Source organism: Myripristis murdjan, chromosome 20 (genome assembly GCF_902150065.1).
Source record: "Myripristis murdjan chromosome 20, fMyrMur1.1, whole genome shotgun sequence".
Classification (NCBI taxonomy): Eukaryota; Metazoa; Chordata; class Actinopteri; order Holocentriformes; family Holocentridae; genus Myripristis; species Myripristis murdjan.
In genome coordinates this window covers 29590782-29614453 of record NC_043999.1, presented here as the reverse complement: position 1 = coordinate 29614453, position 23672 = coordinate 29590782, and the positions used below count along the sequence as shown (strand labels likewise).

Sequence of the window (23672 nt, the reverse complement as noted above, 5' to 3'; positions counted from 1 at the left end):
AATGGGCCATAATTTAAATGCTCAAGTGAGGCATGGAGACTAATTTGTATGTGGCTTAAGGATTGTGCCTTTAATGAGAACAATGAGATAGCATCCCAAAAAAATCTGAACCAGGTGGTGTTGTCTTTTAGAGAAGGATCAGAGCAGCTGGGAGGTGACATCTTCCTCATCTTCCAGAAGTGAGAGGGGATATAACCAAGTGATGACGCGACTCTTGAAGCAGTCCTACCAATCCAGCATGGTAAGGAGTGGTCTTTAAAGTATTTGAAGCATGTTTAGGTTGATGAAATTCCTCAGCTGAGGTAAATGTAGTTTTATTTTCATTATTTTCCTGCATAATCTTATTTTCTGATGCATCACCAGCCTACTGCAGAGGATTCCCCAGGTTTTCCGGCAATCCAGTCTGCCATGTACAGTGGTGCTTGAAAGTCTGTGAACCCCTTAGAACTTTGTATATTTCAGCATACATATGACCTAAAACTTCATCAGATTTTCACACAAGTCCTTAAAGTAGATAAAGAAAGCTCAATGAAACAAAGGAGACAAAGATATTATACTTGTTCATTTATTTACGTAGGAAAATAATGCAGTTTTACATATCTGGGTTTGGCAAAGTATGTCAACCTTGGCTTTCAGTATCTGGTGTGACCCCCTTGTGCACCAGTAACTGCAACTAAACATTTCTGGTAACTGTTGATCAGTCCTGCACATCGGCTTGGAGGAATTTTAGCCCATTCCTGTGTACAGAACAGCTTCAACTCTGAGATGCTGGTGGGTTTCCTCAAATGAACTGCGCGCTTCAGGTCTTTTCACAACATTTCTATTGGATTAAGGTCAGGACTTTGACTTGGCCATTCCTAAACATGAATTCTATTCTTCTTAAACCATTCCTTGGTAGACCGACTTGTATGCTTAGGGTCATTGTCTTGCTGCATGACCCACTTTCGCTTGAGTTTCAGTTCACACACAGAGGTCCTGACATTTTCCTTCAAAATTTGTTGGTATAAATCAGAATTCATTGTTCCATCAATGAATGCAAGTTGCCCTGGCCCAGATGCAGCAAAACAGGCCCAAACCATGACACTACCGCCACCATGTTTCACAGATGGCATAATGTTCTTATGCTGGAATTCAGTGTTTTTCTTTCTCAAAACATAATGCCTCTCATTTAAACCAAAAAGTTCTATTTTTGTTTCATCTGTCAAAATATTCTTCCAGTATCCTTCAGGCTTGTCTGGGTGATCTTGAGCATACTTCAGATGGGCAGCAATGTTCTTTTTGGAGAGCAGTGGCTTCCTCCTTGCAACCCTGCCATGCACACCACTTTTGTTCAGTCTTCTTCTGATAGCGGACATTAGCCAATGCGAGTGAAGCCTTTAGTTGCTTAGAAGTTGCTTAGACCTTGGGATCCTTTGTGACCTCGCCGACTATTACATGCATTGCTCGTGGAGTGATCTTTGTTGGTCTACCACTCCTGGGGAGGGTGACTGTGGTCTTAAATTTCTTCCATTTGTACACAATCTGTCTGACTGTGGATTGATGAAGTTCAAACTCTTTAGAGATGGTTTTGTAACCTTTTCCAGCTTGTTGAGCAGCAACAACTCTTTTTCTGAGGTCCTCAGATATCTCCTTTTTCCGAGCCATTATATACCCTCAAACAAATGTGTTGTGAAGATCAGACAGCGATAGATCTCTGTTCTTTAAATGAAACAGGGCACCCACTCACACCTGATTGCCATCCAGTTGATTGGAAAACACCTGACTCAATTTGCACCTTCAATTTATGTGCTATTCCTAGGGGTTCACATACTTTTGCCGAACCCAGATACGTAATACTGCATCACTTCATCCTGTGTAAATAAATGAACAGGTATAATATCTTTGTCTCCTTTGTTTAATCGAACTCTCTTTATCTAATCTAAGGACTTGTGTGAAAATCTGATGAAGTTTTAGGTCATATGTATGCTGAAATATACAAAGGTCTAAGGGGTTCACAAACTTTAAAGCACCACTGTAATTATGCAGAATGACGTGACCCATAGACTGCACGATATGATAAGATGTGGTATATCCTTTGATTTTTTTTTTTTTTTTTTTTCTCCAGTTTTGACCTTTAACAGTAGGGGAAAATATTAAAATTAATAATGACAAGAGGCATAGCCCATTCACAGTAGAGCTTGGCCAATTGATGATGCCATTGACAAAAACCAATAGACATCAATGACTTTGATGATAGGACAAATGATAAGTAAGTAAGTAAGTACACTTTATTAATCCCAAAAGGGAAATTCCAATTTAAGCATCATTAAGCATGTTTAATAGCAAAATAAGTGGTGTGCAGCCTTAAGCAATTTGAAACAGCTTGTCCTGCTCTGCTCGATTAAGTCTCCATTAAAGGCCCAAGATTGACTTGTACTTGTGAACTGACTGACTTGACTGCTGCTCTTTGTGAGTTTTAGGCCATGGAACAGAAAACATTTAAGTGGGCTCAGTCCTTATTCCTGAGATGTTACACTCCCGTATTTAGCTTATTGGTCATGTGGACCTGTCAACAGGAAGATGCTCCTCTGGTCCAGGTGAGGTTCAGGGTGGTGAAACTGCTGGGTCACCTGGGGGGAAGGCTGAACAGAGACATGGTGACAGGTAAGGGCTTTCCTGACAAACCTGCCATCTTATTCTATTTTACACTGCCATTTTCGACACTTGTCCCTGGTCTTACCCAGAGGAACCTACAGTATGGGAGCAGTTAGTTCAGCAGTTTGCTTAAGTTCAGTTTGGCAGGACACATGGATATCAGTAGAGATGTTGGCTGTTGTTGATGATGTGCTTCTGTTTTTCTGTTTAGCGGTTTCAACAGAGGAGATGATGAAGAAGTTCGTTGCCTGGGATTCTGAGAAAAAGCTCAGCTTTGCAGTACCATTCACCGATATGAAGCCAGTCATCTACCTTGATGTGTTTCTACCTCGTATCAGTGAACTAGCTCTTTCCAAAAGCGACCGACAAACTAAAGTACATCATCTAACGTCATTATGAACTAGTCAGAGTTTCCATATTCAGAGTCAAGCATAGTCTGTCACAAAACTGTTTTTAAATAACAGGTTGCCAACAACTCACTGGGTGAAGTGACTTCCATAATGAAAAGACACGTAAATCCGGTCAATGTTGTTTTAGAGGCTTTTGCACCCCAACGAGAATAAAAGCAACTATTTTCATGCCAATCTTTTCCATCAGACATTTAAAGATACTGAAGATCAACAGCTTTCAAACCAATATTATCTGTCGTGGCTATAACATGCATTCAGTGACACAAAGTGATTACTTTAATCCAATTTGTCTTGTTCTTTCAGGTAGCAGCATGTGAGCTGCTTCATAGCTTGGTCATCTATATGATTGGAAAGAGTGCTCAGATGGCTGAAGGGGAGAACAGGTTTCCACCCATGTACTGCCTACACAAGAGACTGTTTCCTGTACTGTTGCACCTAGCATGTGATGTGGATCAGGTGAGTCCACACCTGTGGTCATGGAAATCTGGAATATTGTGGAGTTTCAAGAGATGCAACTTGATGATGAATGAGTGAAACTATGATGACTTTAAAAATCCATTAACTCCAAAGTGATGTGGTGTTATGCTTGTTTGACTTTTATGAATCAGAATGCTTTTATGAAGTTTAACTTTTGTCCAGGTAACGAGGCAGCTCTTTGAACCACTGGTGATGCAGCTGATCCACTGGTTCACCAGCAACAAAAAGTTTGAGAGCCAAGACACAGTTGCTGTTTTGGAGGCCATTCTGGTGAGAGACCCATTCAATTTGTTGTTTCACAGTGTTTGTCCCTCGCTACAACTTGATTTCATAGCTTATTAAACCTTCGAAACCTGAGAACATTCACTTGAAAAAACAAGACAAAAAACCCTATAAATCAAAAATAAAGAGAAATAAAGTGAATTAGTGAATTAATTAGTAAGGGGGAACTTAACCAACTAGTGCCTGTTGATATCAACTACCTATGTCATGGATAGGCAACTTTTACAGGGACATCATGAGGGGTCATAGTGATTTGCAAGGCAGCATACCGAGATCCAGATTCCCACCCATTTACTAAAGGCATTTTGTGACAAAAAAAAAAGAAATGCAAAATGACCTAGGAAAAATTGCAACAGAAACTCTTTCAACTATTTTAGTCTCATGAATATATTGGTTATAACATATCAAAAGTCCTAAGAAATCCCAGTGGCGGAAAGTATTGAAAAATGCTGAAATAGGTGATGTCCCACTTTCCCATTGACATCCATGTTAAAAAATTATTTATGCATGTTTTCTTGTCTTATGTCCTCAAAAAAGGTTCAGTACTGTCCACAATCGACCAGAAACTGTGTTGGATGCAGTACAGTGCTTGTGCAAAAGGAAATTCTTAAAAATTATAGGCATTTTATGAGGGGGGTGAACATCACACAAATTAAACAGAAAATCAGACAAATCTCTTGTTCCTTTTTATAAATGTTTTTATTGCTGACAAACACATTGACATATTCAAAATGTTGTATTTTCTATGTTATTGTAGTCTCACCATTTCTTTTTCAAAACATAACACAAGACAAACCAACTACTAAGCAACAAACAACCCCTACCCAAAGACAGCTAGGCGCCTTGCATGGCAGCCTCTGCCATGCATGTGTGTGAATGGGTGAATGTGAGGCAAACATTGTAAAGCGCTTTGAGTGGTCAGTAGACTAGAAAAGCACTACAGAAATACAGTCCAATTATTTATTTACTGTATGTACAGTGGTATGCAAAAGTTTGGGCACCCCTCTGAGATTTCATGATAATTTGCTCTACCTTTTATAAGAGAAGATCACAGCAACAAGATTTGTTTTCCTACAGAGATGTAGACTTTTGAGTGTTTTCCAGACCGAAATTCTTAGAGTAGCATTACATAGTTTTATTATAATAAAATAAAATGTAAAAAAATGTGACGTACAAAAGTTTGGGCACCCTTTTAATCGCATTCATTTCAAGACCTGTAGGGATTTATAGCTGACAGGTTGTAGCACAGAATTGCTTTGATTAGCTCGCTAGACCTTCAATTACAAAGACGGGTGCAACCAATCATGAAAAAAGCTGTTTAACATAGGTAATGGCTGGCTGTGCTTGTTCTAGGTTCTTTCTTAGAGAGTGGCAACATGGGGGCCTCTAAACAACACTCCACTGACCTAAAAACTAAGATAATTCATTATTATGAATTAGTAGAAGGGTACAAGAAATTATCTGGAAGGTTTGGACTGTCTGTCTCCACAGTCAGAAATGTAGTGCAGAAAGAAGAAGGCCACAGGAACAGTCCTTGTGAAGGAAAGATGTGGTAGGCCAAAAAAAATACAGGAAAGGCACAGGAGAAGGATTGTTAGAATGATCACAGACAAGCCACAGACCACCTCCAGAGAACTACAAGAACATCTGGCTGCTGATGGTGTAGTTGTTCATCATTCCACAATTAAGCGTACTATGCACCAGGAAAAGCTCATTGGAAGGGTCAAGTGCAAAACGCCTTTCCTGAGTGCCCGTCACAAGAAGAGGCATGCAAAAGCACATCTGGACAAGCCAGAAGCATTTTGGAAAAAAATACTGTGGTCAGATGAGACTAAGATTGTTATTTGGTCAGAACAATAGGAGGTATGCATAGCGAAAAAAAACACACTGAATCCCATGAGAAGAACTTATTGCCTACTGTGAAATTTGTTATGGGGCTGCGTGGCTAGCACAGGTACTGGAAACCTTGTTAAAGTTGAGGGCCACATGAATTCGTCTGAGTATCAGCAGATTCTTGACAAGAATGTTCAAGAGCCGGTCACAAAGTTGAAGCTATGCTGGGGTTGGATTTTTCAGCAGGACAATGATCCTAAGCACTGTTCAAAATCCACCAAGGAATTCATGCAGAAGCACAAGTGCAATGTTCTGGAATGGCCATCCCAGTCCCCACTCCTTAACATCATTGAAAATGTATGGATTGATTTAAAGCAGGCTGTCCACGCACAGAAGCCAAGAAACCTGACTGAACTGGAGGCGTTTTGTATGGAGGAATGGCCCAAATTACCACCTGCCAGACTTCAGGGACTTGTCTGTGGCTATAGGAGGCGTCTGCAGGCTGTTATTGCAGCAAAAGGAGGCTCTACTAAATATTAATGGAATTATGTCTTTGGGGTGCCCAAATTTATGCACATGCCTATTTTGCACATACAAATGTTTCTGTTAGACCAATAAAAATGATTTCACGACTGAGATGTTTCTGTTTCCATAAGGTATAACATACTGTATGTTATAATGAAGTTGCTGCTTCAAAAGCTCAGCAAGTGACAAACTGATGCAGTTATTTTCCTAAGGGGTGCCCAAACTTTTGCATACCACTGTATATACAATGAAATTGGATTGCTACAACTGTCACAGTGCAGATATTATAGTTAAAAAGAGTTGTATAGTTGAAAGAAATATATACACTACTCACAAAAAGTTAGGGATATTTGGCTTTTGGGTGAAATTTATGAAAAATATAAAAAGTTCACGCTACAGTGATATTATATCATGAAAGTAGGGCATTTAAGTAGAAGCATACACTGGTGATTTCCTCATCTCAAACAATTTCTTGAAACAAAAGCCAACAACAGTGGTGGATATACCACAACAAAAAATGTCAGTGTCAATAACTTGTCACGTGCCCTTGAGCATCAATTACAGCTTGACAACGACGTCTCATGCTGTTCACAAGTCGACTTATTGTCTGCTGAGGCATGGCATCCCACTCTTCTTGAAGGGCGGCCCTGAGGACATTGAGGTTCTGGGGTACAGAGCTCCGAGCCTCTACACGGCGACTCAGCTGATCCCATAGGTTTTCTATGGGATTCAGGTCTGAGAAAGTGCAGACCACTCCATTTGAGGTACCCCAGTCTCCAGCAGCCGTTCCCTAATGATACGACCTCGATGAGCTGGAGCATCAAACACCTGATGTGAATTTTGCTGTTAAGCTCCTTGTTAGAGAACAGCAACTTGTGCAAAAAGTACTGAAACACTGAACAGTTGGACATGTGCATTCAAAAGTTTACAGAAGGTCACATTAAGTTCACCTGTAAAGGTTATAATGCATTTTAGCTTCATCCTGAAATTTCACCCGAAAGCCGAATATCCCTAACTTTTTGTGAGTAGTGTATGTTTGAAAGAGATAAACAAGCAAGACATATACAGTAATAAAATACAGTAATATAAATATGTCCAGAAAAAAATAAGAATAATAAAGAAATGTATGTATATGTGAGTGTGTGCGTATGTGTGTACATAAAATGGGCTACAGATACAGGTTGAGCATTCTGATGGCCCATGGATAAAAGCTGTCCTTTAGTCTGTTAGTGCAAGCTTTAAGGCACCTGTATCTTCTGCCAGAAGGCAGAAGATACCGCTGAACAAGTTGTGGCCGGGGTGGGAACTGTCCTCAAGGACACATTTCTACACCCCGGTAGAAATGTGCTAGAATTTACTTTTCTAAAAAGCTTTCTTAGGGTGGTTCACAGCAATACCCCCTATTTTTCCAAGTGAACTCCTATTGTACAGTTCTTTGCTCTGCAGAGGCATCAATGGCTGGCGAGTTTTCCCGTTCCCCCTTTGTGCTGCAGCTGTGCCACACCAATATGAAGTACAACAAAACACTTTCTATGGTGCAGTGATAGAAAGTGACCAGCAGCTTCTGCTTCAGACCAAGTCTGCGTAGCAGTCTTAGGAAGTGCAGTCGCTGCTGGGCTTTCTTCACGGAGGTGTGCACTGACCAGCTGAGGTCCTCTGAGATCTGTACTCCTAGGAACTTGAAGGTGGGAACTCTCTCCACCTTCTCACCCCTTATGTAGAGAGGGTTGGGATCTGTCTGGTGTCTCCTGAAGTCTATGACCAGCTCTTTGGTTTTGCTGGTGTTGAGGTGCAGATTGTTGGTTGAGCACCACACAGACAGTACGCTTGGATACGCTTGTTCTCTGTGACCGTGTCGGTGCAGCTCTTAATGTAAAATAAAACAGTCTCCGCTCGTTCCTCAAGATCCAGATCCAAGATCCAAGATCAATCCTGGTCAAATAGTTCCCATACCATTTTTATTATTAATTATTATAATGACCATTACTTGTCATCATCATGTATGCAAGTTGCCTGGCTCATGTTCATCATCTTCATTTTCATCATCATCTGAAAATCGATCACATTTTTATTAATCCAAAAAATCAACATCACTCAAAGCAACCTGAAATTGGAAGTAATTATGATAATAACCATGACTGAATGACCATAATGATGGACCAGTTGCCCAGGTGATGTGTGGATGTCATCTTGTTGAGATGTACTTGCGCGGTTGATGGTGTCACACCCCTTTTCAGAAAGGATAGATACATCTCCTTCCTCTGTGGGCTCTTTACAGATCACACATCTTGGTCTACTCATTTTTGCATGGTGCTAAAATCATAAACAGAAGATGAATAAATGACTAACTAACCTAATGAACTTTGCTGAATTTTGTAAACTCCAGCTTGATGATTTTTGCAATGAATTGTCTTCACATTAATTTAGCAGATCATTGTATACGGCGGTGCATACAGATGCAGCAGCTGGTGGCTCCCTCCAGTTTAACATGAAAATGCGAAAAAGGAGTGATTCTCTCGCTTTTATAGCTGGGAATCGTGTTACTTATGACGGTGGTACGCTTGTCGGTATCAGAGGAGGAGGTACAGTGACTGGATTGAGTGCAGCGGACCTTGACACGATCTCTTCTCTCGGCATCTCAAGATCCGACATTCAAAAACATTCGGACCAGACGTCATCACAAGTGGTGTGGTCGGCCCAGGAAGAGAGGGAAACGAGCCGGGATAAGACTCAAGCTAAGAAGGCTTGGACCCAAGGCTCTTCCACTACCCAGCCTACTCCTGGCAAATGTCCGGTCGCAGGAAAATAAAATGGATGAGATAAGACTCAGGCTGACTACAGAGACGTGGCTCCATAACAACATACCGGATAAGGCTTTAGCACTGGACGGGCGGAGCCTGTTCCGGGCTGACAGAACACAAGACTCCAGTAAGACGAGAGGGGGCGGACTCTGTGTGCACATCAATGATGCTTGGTGCACAGGTGCAGTCAGAGTGGATGGAAAATGTTCACCTGACGTTGAGTTTTTACTGCTGAGATCTCGGCCATGTTACCTGCCTAGAGAATTCACCAGTGTGTTTGTTGCTGCTGTTTACATTCCACAGGATGCAAATTAAAAAAATGCACTCCAGGAATTGTATGAGGTCATCAGCAGTCACATGACAAAACAGCCAGATGCTGTTATTATTGTTGCTGGGGATTTTAATCAAACGGACCTTAGAACTGTTTTGCCTAGATTCCACCAGCACGTCCACATCTCCACCAGAGGAAACAAAACACTGGACCATGTCTACACCAATGTTCCTGGCAGCTACAGAGCCCTCCCTCGTCCTCATTTTGGCCAGTCAGACCACATCTCCTTGCTTCTCCTGCCTACTTACATCCAGCTGACAAAAAGGGTCAAACCAACTGTAAAAACAGTTAAAGTGTGGTCAGATGAAGCTACAGCAGCTCTACAGGACTGTTTTGAATACACAGACTAGCAGATGTTGAAAGATGCTTAGACCCAAGAGAACCATATCGATCTTGAAGAGATGTCACTGATGTCACTGATGTCATCAGTGACATCATACATCAGCAAATGTGCTGATGATGTGGTAAAAATAAGGACAGTTAAATCATTCCCTAATGAGAAAGCCTGGATGAATGGAGAGGTGAGAGCTCTATGTAGAGCCAAAAACACTGCCTTTAAGTCAGGTGACAAAGAAGCTTACAACACTGCCAGAGAAAAACTGAAAGTTGGCATTATGCTTCAAGACAGCCACCATCATCCCTGTGCCTAAAATGTCTGCAGTGTCTGATCTAAATGACTACCGCCCTGTGGCACTCACCCCCATCCTGATGAAGTGCTTTGAGTAACTGGTTCTCCAGCACATAAAGAACAACATCCCTGCCAGTCTGGACCCTCTGCAGTTTGCATTCAGAACCAACAGATCCACAGAGGATGCCATCTCCACTGCTCTCCACTCAGTCTTCACTCACCTGGAGAAAAGCAGCACCTACATCAGAATTCTGTTTGTTGATTTTCAGCTTTCAACACAATCTCCCCCATGAAGCTGATTGGGAACTGAACACTCTCTGCAACTGGATACTGGACTTCCTCACAAACAGACCCCAGTCAGTTCGGATTGGCAGTCTCTCCTCCTCCACTCTAGTGCTCAACACCGGAGCCCCCCAGGTCTGTGTGCTCAGCCCCCTCCTGTTCACGCTGTACATCCACGACTGCAACCCCCAACATGGAGAGAACTCTATTGTGAAGTTTGCAGATGACACCACCATCATTGGCCGGATCTCCAACAATGATGAGTTTTCATATTGGGGGGAAATCGACCATCTTGCAGAATGGTGCACAGAAAACAACTTACTGCTCAACATCAGAACAACCAAAGAGCTGATAGTTGATTTTAGAAAAAAATGAGGCAAAGAAACACAACCCTGTCTACATCAATGGAGCTGAGGTGGAGCAAGTGAACAGTTTTAAGTTCCTGGGAATCAACATAACAGAGAACCTGTCATGGACTTTATATATCTCTGCCCTGGCTAAAAAAGCTCAGAAACGGCTTTATTTCTTAAGGAAACTTAAGAAAGCAAAATTCCCACGCCAAGTTCTTGTCAACTTCTACAAAGGAGCGATTGAAAGCATCCTGACTGGAAACATCACAAACTGGCATGGGATGTGCATGGCCCAGGACAGGAGGACTCTGCAACAAGTGATTCAGACTACCCAAAACATCATTGGTACCCATGTACCAGGCATCAGTGATATCGGGGAGGTGAGGTGCCTGCGCAGAGCCATAAGGATACTAAAAGACAACACCCACCCCAGCCACAGCTTGTTCACCCTGCTGCCGTCAGGCAAAAGATACAGAAGTATCTGCTGCCGTACCACCAGACTACAGGGCAGCTTCTTCCCACAGGCTGTGAGACTACTAAATGCACCATCTGCACTCCTCCATGTTTAATAATTTTATTTTTTATACAATCAATTAATCAATCAAGAGGGAACCACATTTTATTCATTATACAACCTGTTGCATAATGACCAATAAACTTCCTTGTATCCTTGTATCCTTGTATTTGTTTAATTTAATACATTTTAATACTTACTAGAATAGCCTAATAGGCTACATAACAGGGAACAACAAGCAAGCTAGAAATATCTTAGTAAATATAGTCTTTCTCTCCAAACATTACACTCATCAAGCTGCTCTTTATGTTCAAAATATGTACAGTAATGTTAGCTAGTGCTAGCTAACCAACTCAGCTTGCTAACATGGCTTGCCAGACTATAGATAAACGAAACGAACAAACAACCTGCCTACTGACAAAGTGACCTCTAAAAATTATGGTAATACTTACATGTATCAGATCTTGCTGTGTGAAAGAATCTTGTGTTGACACTACTGATGTTGGATTTGGTCCACAGTAAATTTATACCTGACAGTTGCAGTTCGGAATTAAAGGTTCCTATTTTTTGGATTTAGTTTAGTTATACAAAAAAGATAAATGGTCTGATTAAAAAAAAAAGTTGACCCACTTAGCACAGGAATCATCTCTCAGGGGTGTTAAATTAATCTATAAGGAGGTGGTGCAGGGAATTTATGCAGAAACTATCAAAATTCTCAAAATTTTCGAATGCAGATCAAGCCAATCAGCTAAGGGGATCCCTAGATGTTCTGCCAATTCTTCTGATGTGGTCTTTAAGCTATAGAGAGCTTGAGTTATAGAGCTGTCTGGTGCAGTATTGTCTGGGATGAAGACACAACAGTTCTGAGAGAACATAACACACACCTCCTGTGTAAGAGAAAATCTAGTGCTAGTCTATTTTGATAGGTTATTAATTCATTTGCAGCCAATTGTTCGTGCAGACCAGTCCATGTATTCCAATTTTTTACATGTTCAGAATTGATGTAATTTATCTAAACATTCTTATTTATTGTGACCCCCCAGAATAAACAGGATTCAAATCCCGCTGCATCTTGGTCCACTAGTTTGTATTCATCAGGCACACCTCTTGGAGCCCCAATTGCGTATATAAGAGAATTTTGGTTCAGGTCAAATGCACCTCTTTAGTGCCGCTGTAATTTGGTGTTAGGTTGGAAAACAAAGTTAATCGTGGCATGCCGTTAAACTATTCCAGCTGCTCAGGCCTTTATCAATTTCAGTGGTGCGATCAGAGATGATATAGTACACGTTTTTTGTTTAAAAGGAGCGTATTTCTTAGGCAGTTCCCACCACAATTCCAATAAACGTCTGAACAACAATAAGTGAGTTTGATCGCCTTTGGCCATTTGGTAACATTAATAATGGTTATGCACCAGTCTTCTGGTATGGTCTCAATAGTGTAGTCAGTGTCTGTGTGCGTCTAAGTATGTCACAGTTGGGGCCACGTTTCCAGTCAGTGTCAGTAGGACAGGTTCTTAAGTCAGTGCCAACCTCAGTCAATGTTCTGTCATTCATGTCCTGTGCCAGTGCACAGTGGGTTTTATGTATCCAGTTCTCAGTCTATCATCTGTTCACCACACCTTCCCAAAGTGTGATGTGACCTCAGCCCCCTTATGTGGTCCCCTCCATCTTGGAAAGGACCAGTTCAGTTTGTTAAACGTTCTGACAACCCAGTTGCCAACCTCCAATTGAAAAGTGTCGTAGTCCTGTTCCTCACAGAGTATGTGGGTCACAGTAATGTTCAGTTATTTCACATATTCACTCAAATTCTCATGGTATACAACACATGTGGTGTGTCGCTTGGTGCAGTATGTACATGACAGGGAATTTTCCTTCCTGTCCAAATCTCATGGTGACTACCATTCATGGTTGCGTTTTAGGGTCGACCTCAAACTGAATAGCATGCTGGGTAGGGCTTCAACCCAGGTTAATTTGGTGTCTGCGCAGACTTTAGCCAATCCTTTTTTAATAGTTCCATTTGCCCTTTCCACCAGCCATTGGGAGGCTGGATGGTAAACTGCATCAACGTTATGTTAATACCAAACCTCTTTTGTACTTCTCTCAGCTTGTCCCCAGTGAAACGGGGACCATTGTCAGTCCTTACCACCTGTGGTACACCCACATCTGGGAATGATTTCTCTTGGCAACCGTTTAATTACCTTTTTTTCCTTTCTCAGTTTTGGTAGGTGTAGCTTCGACCCACCTAGAAAAAGGATCAACTCAGACAGAGAGGTATCCCTTGCCCTCCGTCCTGTGTTCAGCTCCCACAACAGTAAAATCAATTACTATTTTCTTCCAGGGAGCATCTGGCGTGGGAAAAGTCCCCAGCCCTTTCAGGTCTTCCAGAGCCTTTAGTGTTTTAATTTGTCATTATTTTAGAGCAACTCATTTTGCGTTTATTTTCCATGTACACTTACTGTCAATACAGCAAGAAGTGCAAAATCACCTTTTTTCTTAAAAATCAGTAAAGGTATGTCAGGCATGTAATATTTAAAACAACTAGCAGTTAACAAAAACAAAACGTTTTTCACAAAGGTCTGTCATGTGTTAAACATGAGCAGTAGGTGTACCAACACTAATGGTAATCCAACACATCTGCATATGTGTCCTTCATAACCCTGAATTTTAATTCTTTTAATTCTCCTTTTACTTCAGGGAAAGAAAAAAAAACTTGTTTCTTAAAAAAAAAAAAAAAAACTTGCCGTGGAAAGTGGATGGTTTTAATATTGTGGGACTATGTAGTCTGATATCAAATTATGTGTTTTGTATTTTGTAGCATCTGTATCATTGTGATTCCAGTAATTCAAAAGGCCTATAATTTAAAGCTATGGTGTAAATGCTTTGTGTGTGTGTGTGTGTGTGTGTGTGTGTGTGTGTGTGTGTGTGTGTGTGTGTGAGTGACTGTGAGTGACTGTGAGTAAAAAAGAGGAAGAGAGAGAGACAGGCCCTGTATCCTGTCCATGGTACAAAATATTTAGTGATATCCTTTAAATGGGGTTGCCGCCAATGTTATGACATAAGGGCTGTTACTTTAGAGCACGCACAGTGACCTCCACTATGCGCTTTCTGACGTAAGTACATAAGTACTTCTGGGCAGGTCATATTTATCATGCACTTTCTTATTCCCTGTCCAACCTTTTCTATGCCTTTCACAAATTTTGAACATGTTTGTAGTGCTGGTTTGCATTGAATTCAAACTTTTTCCACTGTTTTTTTTTTTTTTTTTTTTTTGTTCTTTGGATCTTTTTGTCAGGTAGCTTGGTGTGGTGGGAGAAAAGGCCAATTGAGGGTCAGTGTAGTTTCTCTTAGTTGCGTGGGACTTAGAGGTTTGGATCTCCCACCACAAAATAGGTACTACAATAATCAATGTTAGTGTCACCAGTATAGTTACTGCCACTCTGGTTCTACAGCCTAGTCTCCATAGCAGAGTCTTCCTTGATATATTTGTCATCGGGTGTCAGTCCATTCTCTCGATGTTTATTTATGGTGGAATGTGAGGGCATTTCCTTGTCCGTGTCTTCAGCTTAGCCATGATCTTGCTTGGCATTAGTTCATGAATTGAATGTCAGATTTGTTTAAGAGTTGTTTCAGGCCCTAGAACCTATGTGCTGACAATGTAATGATATTTTAAGGCGAGAAACTAATTTGGTCAGTGGCCTGTTTATATTAAGATATCTGGTTCCTGTGTTGATCAGACACATGTAGTCTCATTTGATGTGACTTTAGGGTAGCTTAAGGATCATACTATGGGGGCGGATAAATGTCATACTTATAGTATGGAGCGCCAGGGCCTTTTGGGTATGAGAATAGCCGACAACGTCTGGCCCAATGTCCGTAGCCTCCGCATGTGTAGCACTTATCCTCTCTACATGGCCTTGGTTTGGGCCTGCTTTTGTATAGCTTGCTATTGTTTAGCCTGCCTCGGTTCTTCCACACGGGTTCATTTAGATATCGTTCTGTCTGGTTTTGTGATGTTCTATCGCCTGGATATGTGGTTGGTTGCGTTAGGCCATTCCTGACAACCACTAATGGAGCCCTTTCAGTAGTAGTATTTTGGTGTGTGTTAGTTTTTTCCGAGCTGATGGGTTCACTGTTAAGTATCTGATGTTGGATAGTTTCCACCATCACCCTTGTATCGGCATACGAGGAGAGCAAGGTCATCAGTGCTGGAGCAGTCACAGTTGCCTTGGATGGGAATTTTTTGTCTCTGGCACATTGTGTCTCCGGAGAAGTTACGGTCTCAACTGGCACCTGGTGTTGTTGCTGCGTATGGGTCAACATCTTATCAGATAGTGTTACTTTCCCCAAAAAACACTGGCAATTTGTCGAAAATGTTTCTCTCTTTTACCTGCCTTTCCTCTCTGCACTACTCCTGTTTCATGCAGCTCCACTGCTGTCTGGGCTGCACCACTTGTTGTCTGCTGCCAAAAAGGTTAACATCGCTCAGTTTGGATGGAGCTCTTTCACAACCCCCCAACATTTCCTGTTCTTGCATTTCCCTAGTCCTGTCCACAAACCTATCCGAACATACGCCTTCTTCCTCCTCTGGAACCTTCTTGTTCACTGTTTCTAACAGCACCGACTCCCCGGGACTGGGTTTACATTCCTTTCAATGGTCAACAACCTTTTGCGCCATCATTAAATATAGACGTGTTAGACAAATATGGCAAATGGCCCAGCGCCTGAGTGGGGACCTGATTAAGAAGCTTCTACACAGAGCCTAGTACTCTGTGCGCTTAATCGCTGGGGGTTCTCCCAGTCTATCCACTCGTTTTAATTCACCACCTCTGCAACACTCTAAACTAAAAAATCCCTGTTCTAATCTATTCCAATGCCCCCCTTGCAGAACTACTTGAGATCTGTGTCAGGACAGGAATTCTCGACCAGTCTCCACTGTTCGATACACTGCCACAGTCACAGTAAAAATATCAATCAAGTAGGAAACCACCCCACATTGGTATGAAAAATAACAAACTTTCCCTGTGTCCTTATAGAACTTGAGGCCTATTGTCTACAAGAAATACAGGAAAAAAAACCCACATTAAGTGGCCTCAGACACAGTCTGGCAACGCACCCAGTGGCATCGCACCCAGCGGCATCAGCATGTCTCCTGGCATGGCACTATTTGGCAATAATCCGGCATCGGACTATTTGGCAATAATCCGGCATCACTTTAAGTGGAAATTCTAGCGTCCTATAAAACTTTTAGATTCAACCAATTTAAACTAGAACTTTTAGATTTAACCAATTTAAACTAGACTAGGACACTTATTCACCTTCCCTCACCTGAGTCTATGTGCTTGATACTTTACATGTGACCATTCAGTTGATAACACATACAGTTATTTATTTCCCCCTAAATTTATCACAATTTTTGCAATCAGAGGGTAGCATTAATCAGACAATTTAATTTAGTATGTCCAATGTGCAGAAATTTCAGATGGAAAAGGTTTTCTGCTTTACCTTTGTTTTAGGGCCCTGGAATTGTCTGAAAAAATTTCTCCTCCGATCGACTTCGGCGGTCCTCAATTGGACACGGTCTCAGAGTCAGTCAATCCGGGTCACGGCACCAATTGTTAGCTCCCGATTCTTTTGTTGAAAGCCCAAGAACAGACCGGAGTCAGTCTTCAATTTTCTATGCAATCTTTATTATGGTCACATATAAAGCAAGGCAGCGCTGGTCTCAGTATTAGGGCCTGAGCACTGTCCCAGTGCGAAGCCCTATTGTTTTTGCTTCGTTTTTTTCTTATTATTACGTATCTTTGACGCTTAATTTGACCCCCTAAACATGCTCAAAAACTCACCAAATTCGGCACGCACACCAGGTCTGGCGAAAAATTCGATAAAATCAAAAATCTGAACCCCCCGGTGCAAAAATGGGCTCGGTAGCGCCACCTAAGGACGTAAAGGCAGCCCCTGCGGCCCACAGGAATGTCATAGAAAGACCAAACCAGCGCCGAAACGTAGATCTCATCATGCCCGACATTTTTCATGCCGTGCCCCCCACCTAAAACCAACAGGAAGTCCGCAATTTGTGTTTGAAAGTCACGTTTTCGCCCAAATTTTCACTTTGCATGAAATCGCACTCCTCCCAGGGCGTAAATTGAATCGGCTGGAAAATTTAATACATGACAGAGGACACAGTGCTTAACAAAAGTTCTTCAAGGTTAATTATTAATTCGAACCGTTTGGATTTTATAAGCCCTCAAAATCAGAGTGTCCAGCTCCTCCACTTTTTCCTATGGACCCTGGTGTGAATAAGCTGTCACTTGGCCTGACACTACGCACTAATTAGGCCCCAGCAGTCTAAAGTAAAAGTCTGACAGCTTTCAAACCTATGCCGATGGAAAGGGGACAAAAATTCCTACAAAACTGTATATTATGGAGTGGATTGGAAAAAGTGTGTGGCCACTGTGAAGAGTTGTTTAACAGTTTTTGACTCTGGTCTGCTCTGCACTCTGCACTCTGCCTGCTCTACTGACACACACTAGCTGCCAGCACATCCCCCAATGCACATACCCCTTAAAAGGAGTGACAGGTCATGTCAAGCACACACTAGGACATGCTAAGGGCACCATCTGCTGGAGGGGCGTTGCTAGTGGCCAGAGGGGCACCAGCAGCAAATGTACTACCAGTGGGTTTTTGTTAGCGTGTGTGTGTGTGTGTGTGTGTGCGCCTGCCTGCGAGTGCATGTGTGTGTGTGTGTGTGTGTGTGTGTGCCTGCACGTGCTTTTGTGTGTGTGTGTGTGTGTGTGTGTGTGTGTGTGTGTGTGTGCGTGTGCGTGAGTGTATGTGTGTGTGTGTGTGTGTGTGTGTGAGTGTAAGTGAGTGAGTGGCACCTTGAATAGACCGGGCACGAGGGGGACGTAGGGCGCGGGTGCGAGGGCCCGACCAACGCTGCTTGCAGCTTTAATTCGCAGTTTGCTTTATATTTGTTTTCACTAACACTGTCAAGCCAAGAATTTGAATCTTCCCACTGATGCCTGTATTTCCGCCTACGTTTTCTTTTTGTGGCACACAGGATGGACTATCAGGAGTTGGGTTAGCTTCATGTGGACAAAAGCATTTGGACACACCCCTTAATCATTGAATTCTGTCCCATTGTCACAGATGTATAAAATCAAGCACCTTGCCATGCAGTCTGCCTTTGCAAAAAATTGTGAATGATCTTAATGTTTCAGCTTACCAAGACATTGTGGACAATTCTATGCTTCCAACTTTGTGGGAACACTTTAGGGAAGGTCCTTTTCTGTTCCAGCATGACTGTACCCCAGTGCACCAAGCAAGTTTCATGAAGGCATGGTTGGGTGAGTTTGGTGTGGAAGAACTTGATTGGCCCACACAGAGCCCAGACCTCAACCCCATCCAACACCTTAACACCTTTGGGATGAACTAGGGCATAGATTGCACGCCAGAACCTCCTCCAGCATCAGTGTCTGATCTCACAATTGTTCTTGTGGCTTAATTGGGAAAAATTCCCACAGACACGCTCCAAAAACCTGTAGAAAGCTATCCTAGAAGATTTGAAGCTGTTCAAGCTGCACAGGGGGACCAACTCAATCAATCAATCAATCAAACTTTATTTATATAGCGTCAAATCACAACAGAAGTTATCTCATGACGCTTTACAGGTAGAGCAGGTAAAGACCACGCTCTACAAATTATAGTAGAAAAACAAGAAACCCAACAGATTCCCTCCTGAGCATGCCCTTGGCGACAGTGTCAAGGTAAAACTCCCCTTTAATGGGAAGAACCCTCAGGTAGAACCAGACTCAGGGCGGGCGGTCATCTACCTCTACTGGTTGGGTGGGAGGGGAGAGATGCCTATGGATTCAGAATGGGATGTCATAAAAGCTCTTGTAGGTGTAATGGTGGCCCAGTACATTTGTCCATATAGCGTCTGTTACAAAAATACATTAAATAACCGATCCAATTCAACAGTTTTCAACTGAAAATCATTCAAATCCTTAAGACTAGAACAACATATTGAGTGATAAAATAAATATTAGGCCTACAACATGATGTTGTAGAAAAAGATTTACACCATATTACTGAAAAGAATTCTTCATTTGATTTGATGTGACTTGGTTTATTTTTGTACACACATAAGAAACTTGATAAAAGATATAATATGAAATGAACAGGGAAATGTGAAGGAGAATTGCCTAAAAACCCTCAAGGGGCTTGAAAAGTGGCATTCTCCAGGCAGAATCTTAACATCAGTGGAAAGTTTCCAGTGTTCCATGAGAGGTAACTTTCCATCTAAAACTTTCACAGCCTTACATGCCTGTCGTTTCTCCAGGATGGTGCGGTTGATCCCATGGACAGCACTCTGCGAGACTTCTGTGGCCGCTGTACTGAAGAGTTTGTCAAGTGGTCAATCAAACAAACCACCCCTGAACAGCAGGACAAGAGCCCGGCCAATATCAAGTCCTTGTTCAAGCGCATCTACAGCTTGGCTCTGCATCCCAATGGGTTCAAAAGACTGGGTGCTGCCTTGGTGTTCAACAGTATCTACAGACAATTCAGGTAGGAAATGTTTATTTATACTCTATTACTTTTGTAAGTTTGTTTTTGAGTTCTTAGATTAAAGGACCATACCAGTGATTCTACATGTTAAATGTAATATCTACAAAAGGCTAATTGTGCTAATTGTTTCTTGAAGCAAGCAGTCATGTTTTAGAACTCTATCATTACATGCACAATACAATTACATATTGTAATCCACCATACTTATTATGTGCCATATGTTACAGTCCGTCATACTATGGCAGCAGGTACTATTCTACATACATATTATATGCCTGCTGCAAAGCAGGCACATACTACTGTTCTGCATACTTATTATTATCTTACTTATTATTATTGTTATTGTGGAGGTAAAGAAATAGTCAAAAAATAATGCTCCATTGCCTTCATTAATACAAAGTATTGTGGCTATTTGCCAGCAAATTTACATTCATGGAAACTTCGTAAAAAGTAACATTAAATTAATAAGAAATAGGCATTATCGCCCATGTTATCATGAACATTTTAACCAAATATGACCTCTCCATAGAAAAGAGTCAAGTCTGAGAAAATTTGATTAACTATCAAATTATTCATATTTTCCAATTTCAAGTTAAAGCAGGTCAGCACCAGTGGCATTTTTTGGTGTGTAAAATATATGGATATCTGTTGTACTTTGGGAGAAGACACAGTTTCAGTCTGAAGACTGTCTCAGCTGATGATATGATGCAGTTGAAAAAGAAAACCACTAGTGCCCCTAGAATCTGGTGCTAGTTCGGTTCTGGTGCGAGAGCCAGTGCTTAACTGGTTCCAACAAAGAACCGGTTTGCTTTTCCATCGGCCAAGAGCCAAGCGGAGCCAAGTCAGACCCATGTCATTACGTCAGTGTAAAACGTGATCACGTGGGTGTGGGTGTGGGTGTGTGAGACGCTCGCTCAGAATCACAATATTCAGCATGGACAAAAATTACATGCATTGGGCTAGGTTCTGGATGTATTGTTGAATATATGTGGTAGACCTATAAAACAGAAAACATTAAGTGGTAGTGTATGAATTTTAATATAATTTCATTGAATGTTAATGGTCTGAACAAACCAATTAAAAGAACTAAAGTGCTTGCGCAAATGAAGTATCAAGGAGGAGACATTGTATTTATGCAGGAAACACACTTGTCCAAAATAGAACATGAGAAATTAGCAAAACTGTTTAAAGCCCAGGTATTTCACTCATCTTATCACTCAGCCAGAAGAGGTGTTATAATTATGATTAAGAACCATATCCCTTTTGAAGTAGAAAAAACAGTGTGTGACAAAGAGGGCAGATATGTTTTTGTAATGAGGAGGATGGATGGAGAATACATCAAACTACTAAATATTTACAACCCTCCTGAAGAAGGTCCAAGTGTAATTGAGAAGATTATTGATTTAATTACAGTGCAGAGTAAATGTATAATTGTGTTAGGAGGAGATTTTAATTTATTAATGAACGAGAAGATGGATTCACAAAGTAATACAAAACAAGGCTCAAAAGGATGCACTTTTGATGAGGAAATTAGTGGATGTATGGCGAGCCTTAAATCCAAGTCAAAGGGACTACACATATTATTCCTCAGTTACAAGAAATTATTCAAGACTTGATACTTTTTTATGTTTTCTAAAGACCTGTCAACTGTTAAAAGTATCAAAATTGGCCAGATACATTTATCAGATCATGCACCTTTACAAATGACATTAAAGACTAGTATTGAGAAAGGTACTCATATTTGGAGGTTTAATAATTCTCTTATTTTAGAAAAGGAATTTAAAACAAAGGTAAGAGAAGTGTTACGAGAATATGTAAGGTTTAACGACACAGAGGATGTAAATCCATTAATATTATGGGAAGGGGCCAAGGTCGTTTTAAGGGGTGAAATAATAGCCTATGCCGCCTTCAGGAAAAAAACAAAAAGAAAATGTAAGAAAATTACTTGAGAAGAAAATTGAGGAATTAGAAAAAGAATACAAAACCTCTGGGGAAACCTCAGAATTGGAGGAACTTAAAGAGGCAAAAGCAGTAATGAATGATTTTTTGAATATGGAGGTAGAGAAATCAGTCTTTTATAAGACAAAGAACTTATGACAGAGGTCCCAAAGCAGCAAAAGTATTGGCCCACAAACTTAAAAAACAGCAAAAGAGGGCATCAGTAATGCAGCTCATTGAAAATGCAAAGACTGTATTAAGGGGTCGAAATGAGATAGCAAATCAATTTGCAAAATTTTATCAGGAATTGTATGATCCTACCCAAAATCTTGTAAATAAGGATGATGTAATGCAGTTTTTTCAAAGGTTGAACTTACCTAAAGCTTCTGAAGAACAAAATATCACACTTACAATGGCAATAACAGAGGAGGAAATTAATAACCATATTAAAAAACTTAAAACACATAAGTTGCCTGGAAGCGATGGATATACAAATGAGTTTTTTTTTTAAAGAATTTCAATTTGATCTTGTTCCACTTTTATGTAAAGCCTATAATTGGGCATTGGATAATGAGACATGGGTAGCGACATGGAATTCTGCTGTCATAACAGTTTTACATAAGCCAGGTAAAAATCCTGCAGATTGTTCATCTTATAGGTCTATTAGCCTTTTAAATACAGATCATAAATTACTATCTTCAATACTAGCTACCAGATTAGCGAAAATTATACCACAGCTAATAAATCCAGATCAAACTGGCTTTATTAGCCAAAGACTGCTTGTTGACAACGTGAGACGAACATTAAACATCATAGAGACAGTTCAAAAACAAAATCTCCCTGTGGGAATGATTACCTTAGATGCCGAAAAGGCCTTCGATAAGGTCTTATGGCCTTATCTATTTGAAACATTAAAGAATTTTGGTATACATGACAATTTTATAAGTCGGTTGAAAGCTATGTATGAACAGCCAAATGCTTAAGTCAAAGTTAATAGGGCAATGTCAAATTTATTTAGTATTTCTAAAGGTACCAGACAGGGGGACCCCCTATCCTCGTTGATTTTTGCACTATGTATAGAACCACTGGCAGAACGAATTAGGTTAGAACAGAAAATAAATGGTATAGTTATAGCGGGAGTAAATCATAAATTGTCGATGTATGCAGACGATATAATTATTTATTTATCTAAACCTGAACAATCAATTGAAGCATTAATGAAGGTAATTGAAGAGTTTGGAGCTATTTCAGGCTATGTATTGAATGTTAATAAATCAGAAGTAATGGTTATGGGCTGTACAATTAGTGATGAACTCAAATACAAATATGCATTTCATTGGGATGTGGAAAGGATAAAATATCTTGGATTTAATATAACAAAGAATTTGGACTTGTATTTGAAGAACTTTGATGAATTAATGTTCCAAATCAAACTGGATTTAAATAGATGGTCTATAATCCCATTTTCCTTAAGAGAGAGAATTAAAATTATACAGATGAATATATTACCAAGATTTTTAATTCTTTTCAAAGCACTACCCATATATATCGTTTCTAACACATTCAAACAGTGGGATTCTATTATAATGAATTTCATTTGGAACGACAGGAAACCAAGAATAAAAATGAAATATCTCAAATTGCCAAAAGAAATGGGTGGTCTAGATTTACCCAACTTGCAAGCTTACTAACAAGCAGCACAAGTAAGAAATGTTAAAATATGGATGCTAAAAAGCCCACATATAAGGTGGAGAGAAATGGAAGTAAATTGTGGCGACATACCACTAACTGCTGGCCACACTTAAGGTCTGGAGAGAAGTCTGTCAGAATCTAAAACTAAATGAAGATTTAAATTTCTTAAAAGCAATGGGGACTGACCCGGACTTCCTTCCTAACAAAACAGATCGGACTTTTAGTTTGTGGGCCTCAAAAGATTTTTGTATATTTGGACAAATGTTTAATGACGAAGTGATGAAATCTTTTGAACAGGTATCTCTGCAATATGGTTTACCTATATCTCATTTATTTAGATTTTTCCAAGTAAGATCTTATCTTCTTGATGCTTTAAAGAAGAAATCGAACCAACATGTAAACCCTTTG

At 40.7% G+C, this 23672-nt stretch overlaps 1 protein-coding gene across 2 annotated transcripts in view; it reads left to right on the top strand.

Annotated features, from left to right (window-relative positions):
* The window catches only part of prkdc (protein kinase, DNA-activated, catalytic subunit), a 422427-nt gene that overhangs the window by 111576 nt on the left and 287179 nt on the right, over positions 1-23672 (top strand). For both annotated transcript variants that reach the window (XM_030079770.1, XM_030079769.1), the window contains exons 22-27: positions 132-241; positions 2556-2643; positions 2846-3009; positions 3348-3500; positions 3684-3791; positions 19408-19634. In XM_030079770.1, coding sequence (XP_029935630.1) covers positions 132-241; positions 2556-2643; positions 2846-3009; positions 3348-3500; positions 3684-3791; positions 19408-19634 — 850 coding nt within the window. The remainder of the gene's footprint in view (positions 1-131; positions 242-2555; positions 2644-2845; positions 3010-3347; positions 3501-3683; positions 3792-19407; positions 19635-23672) is intronic.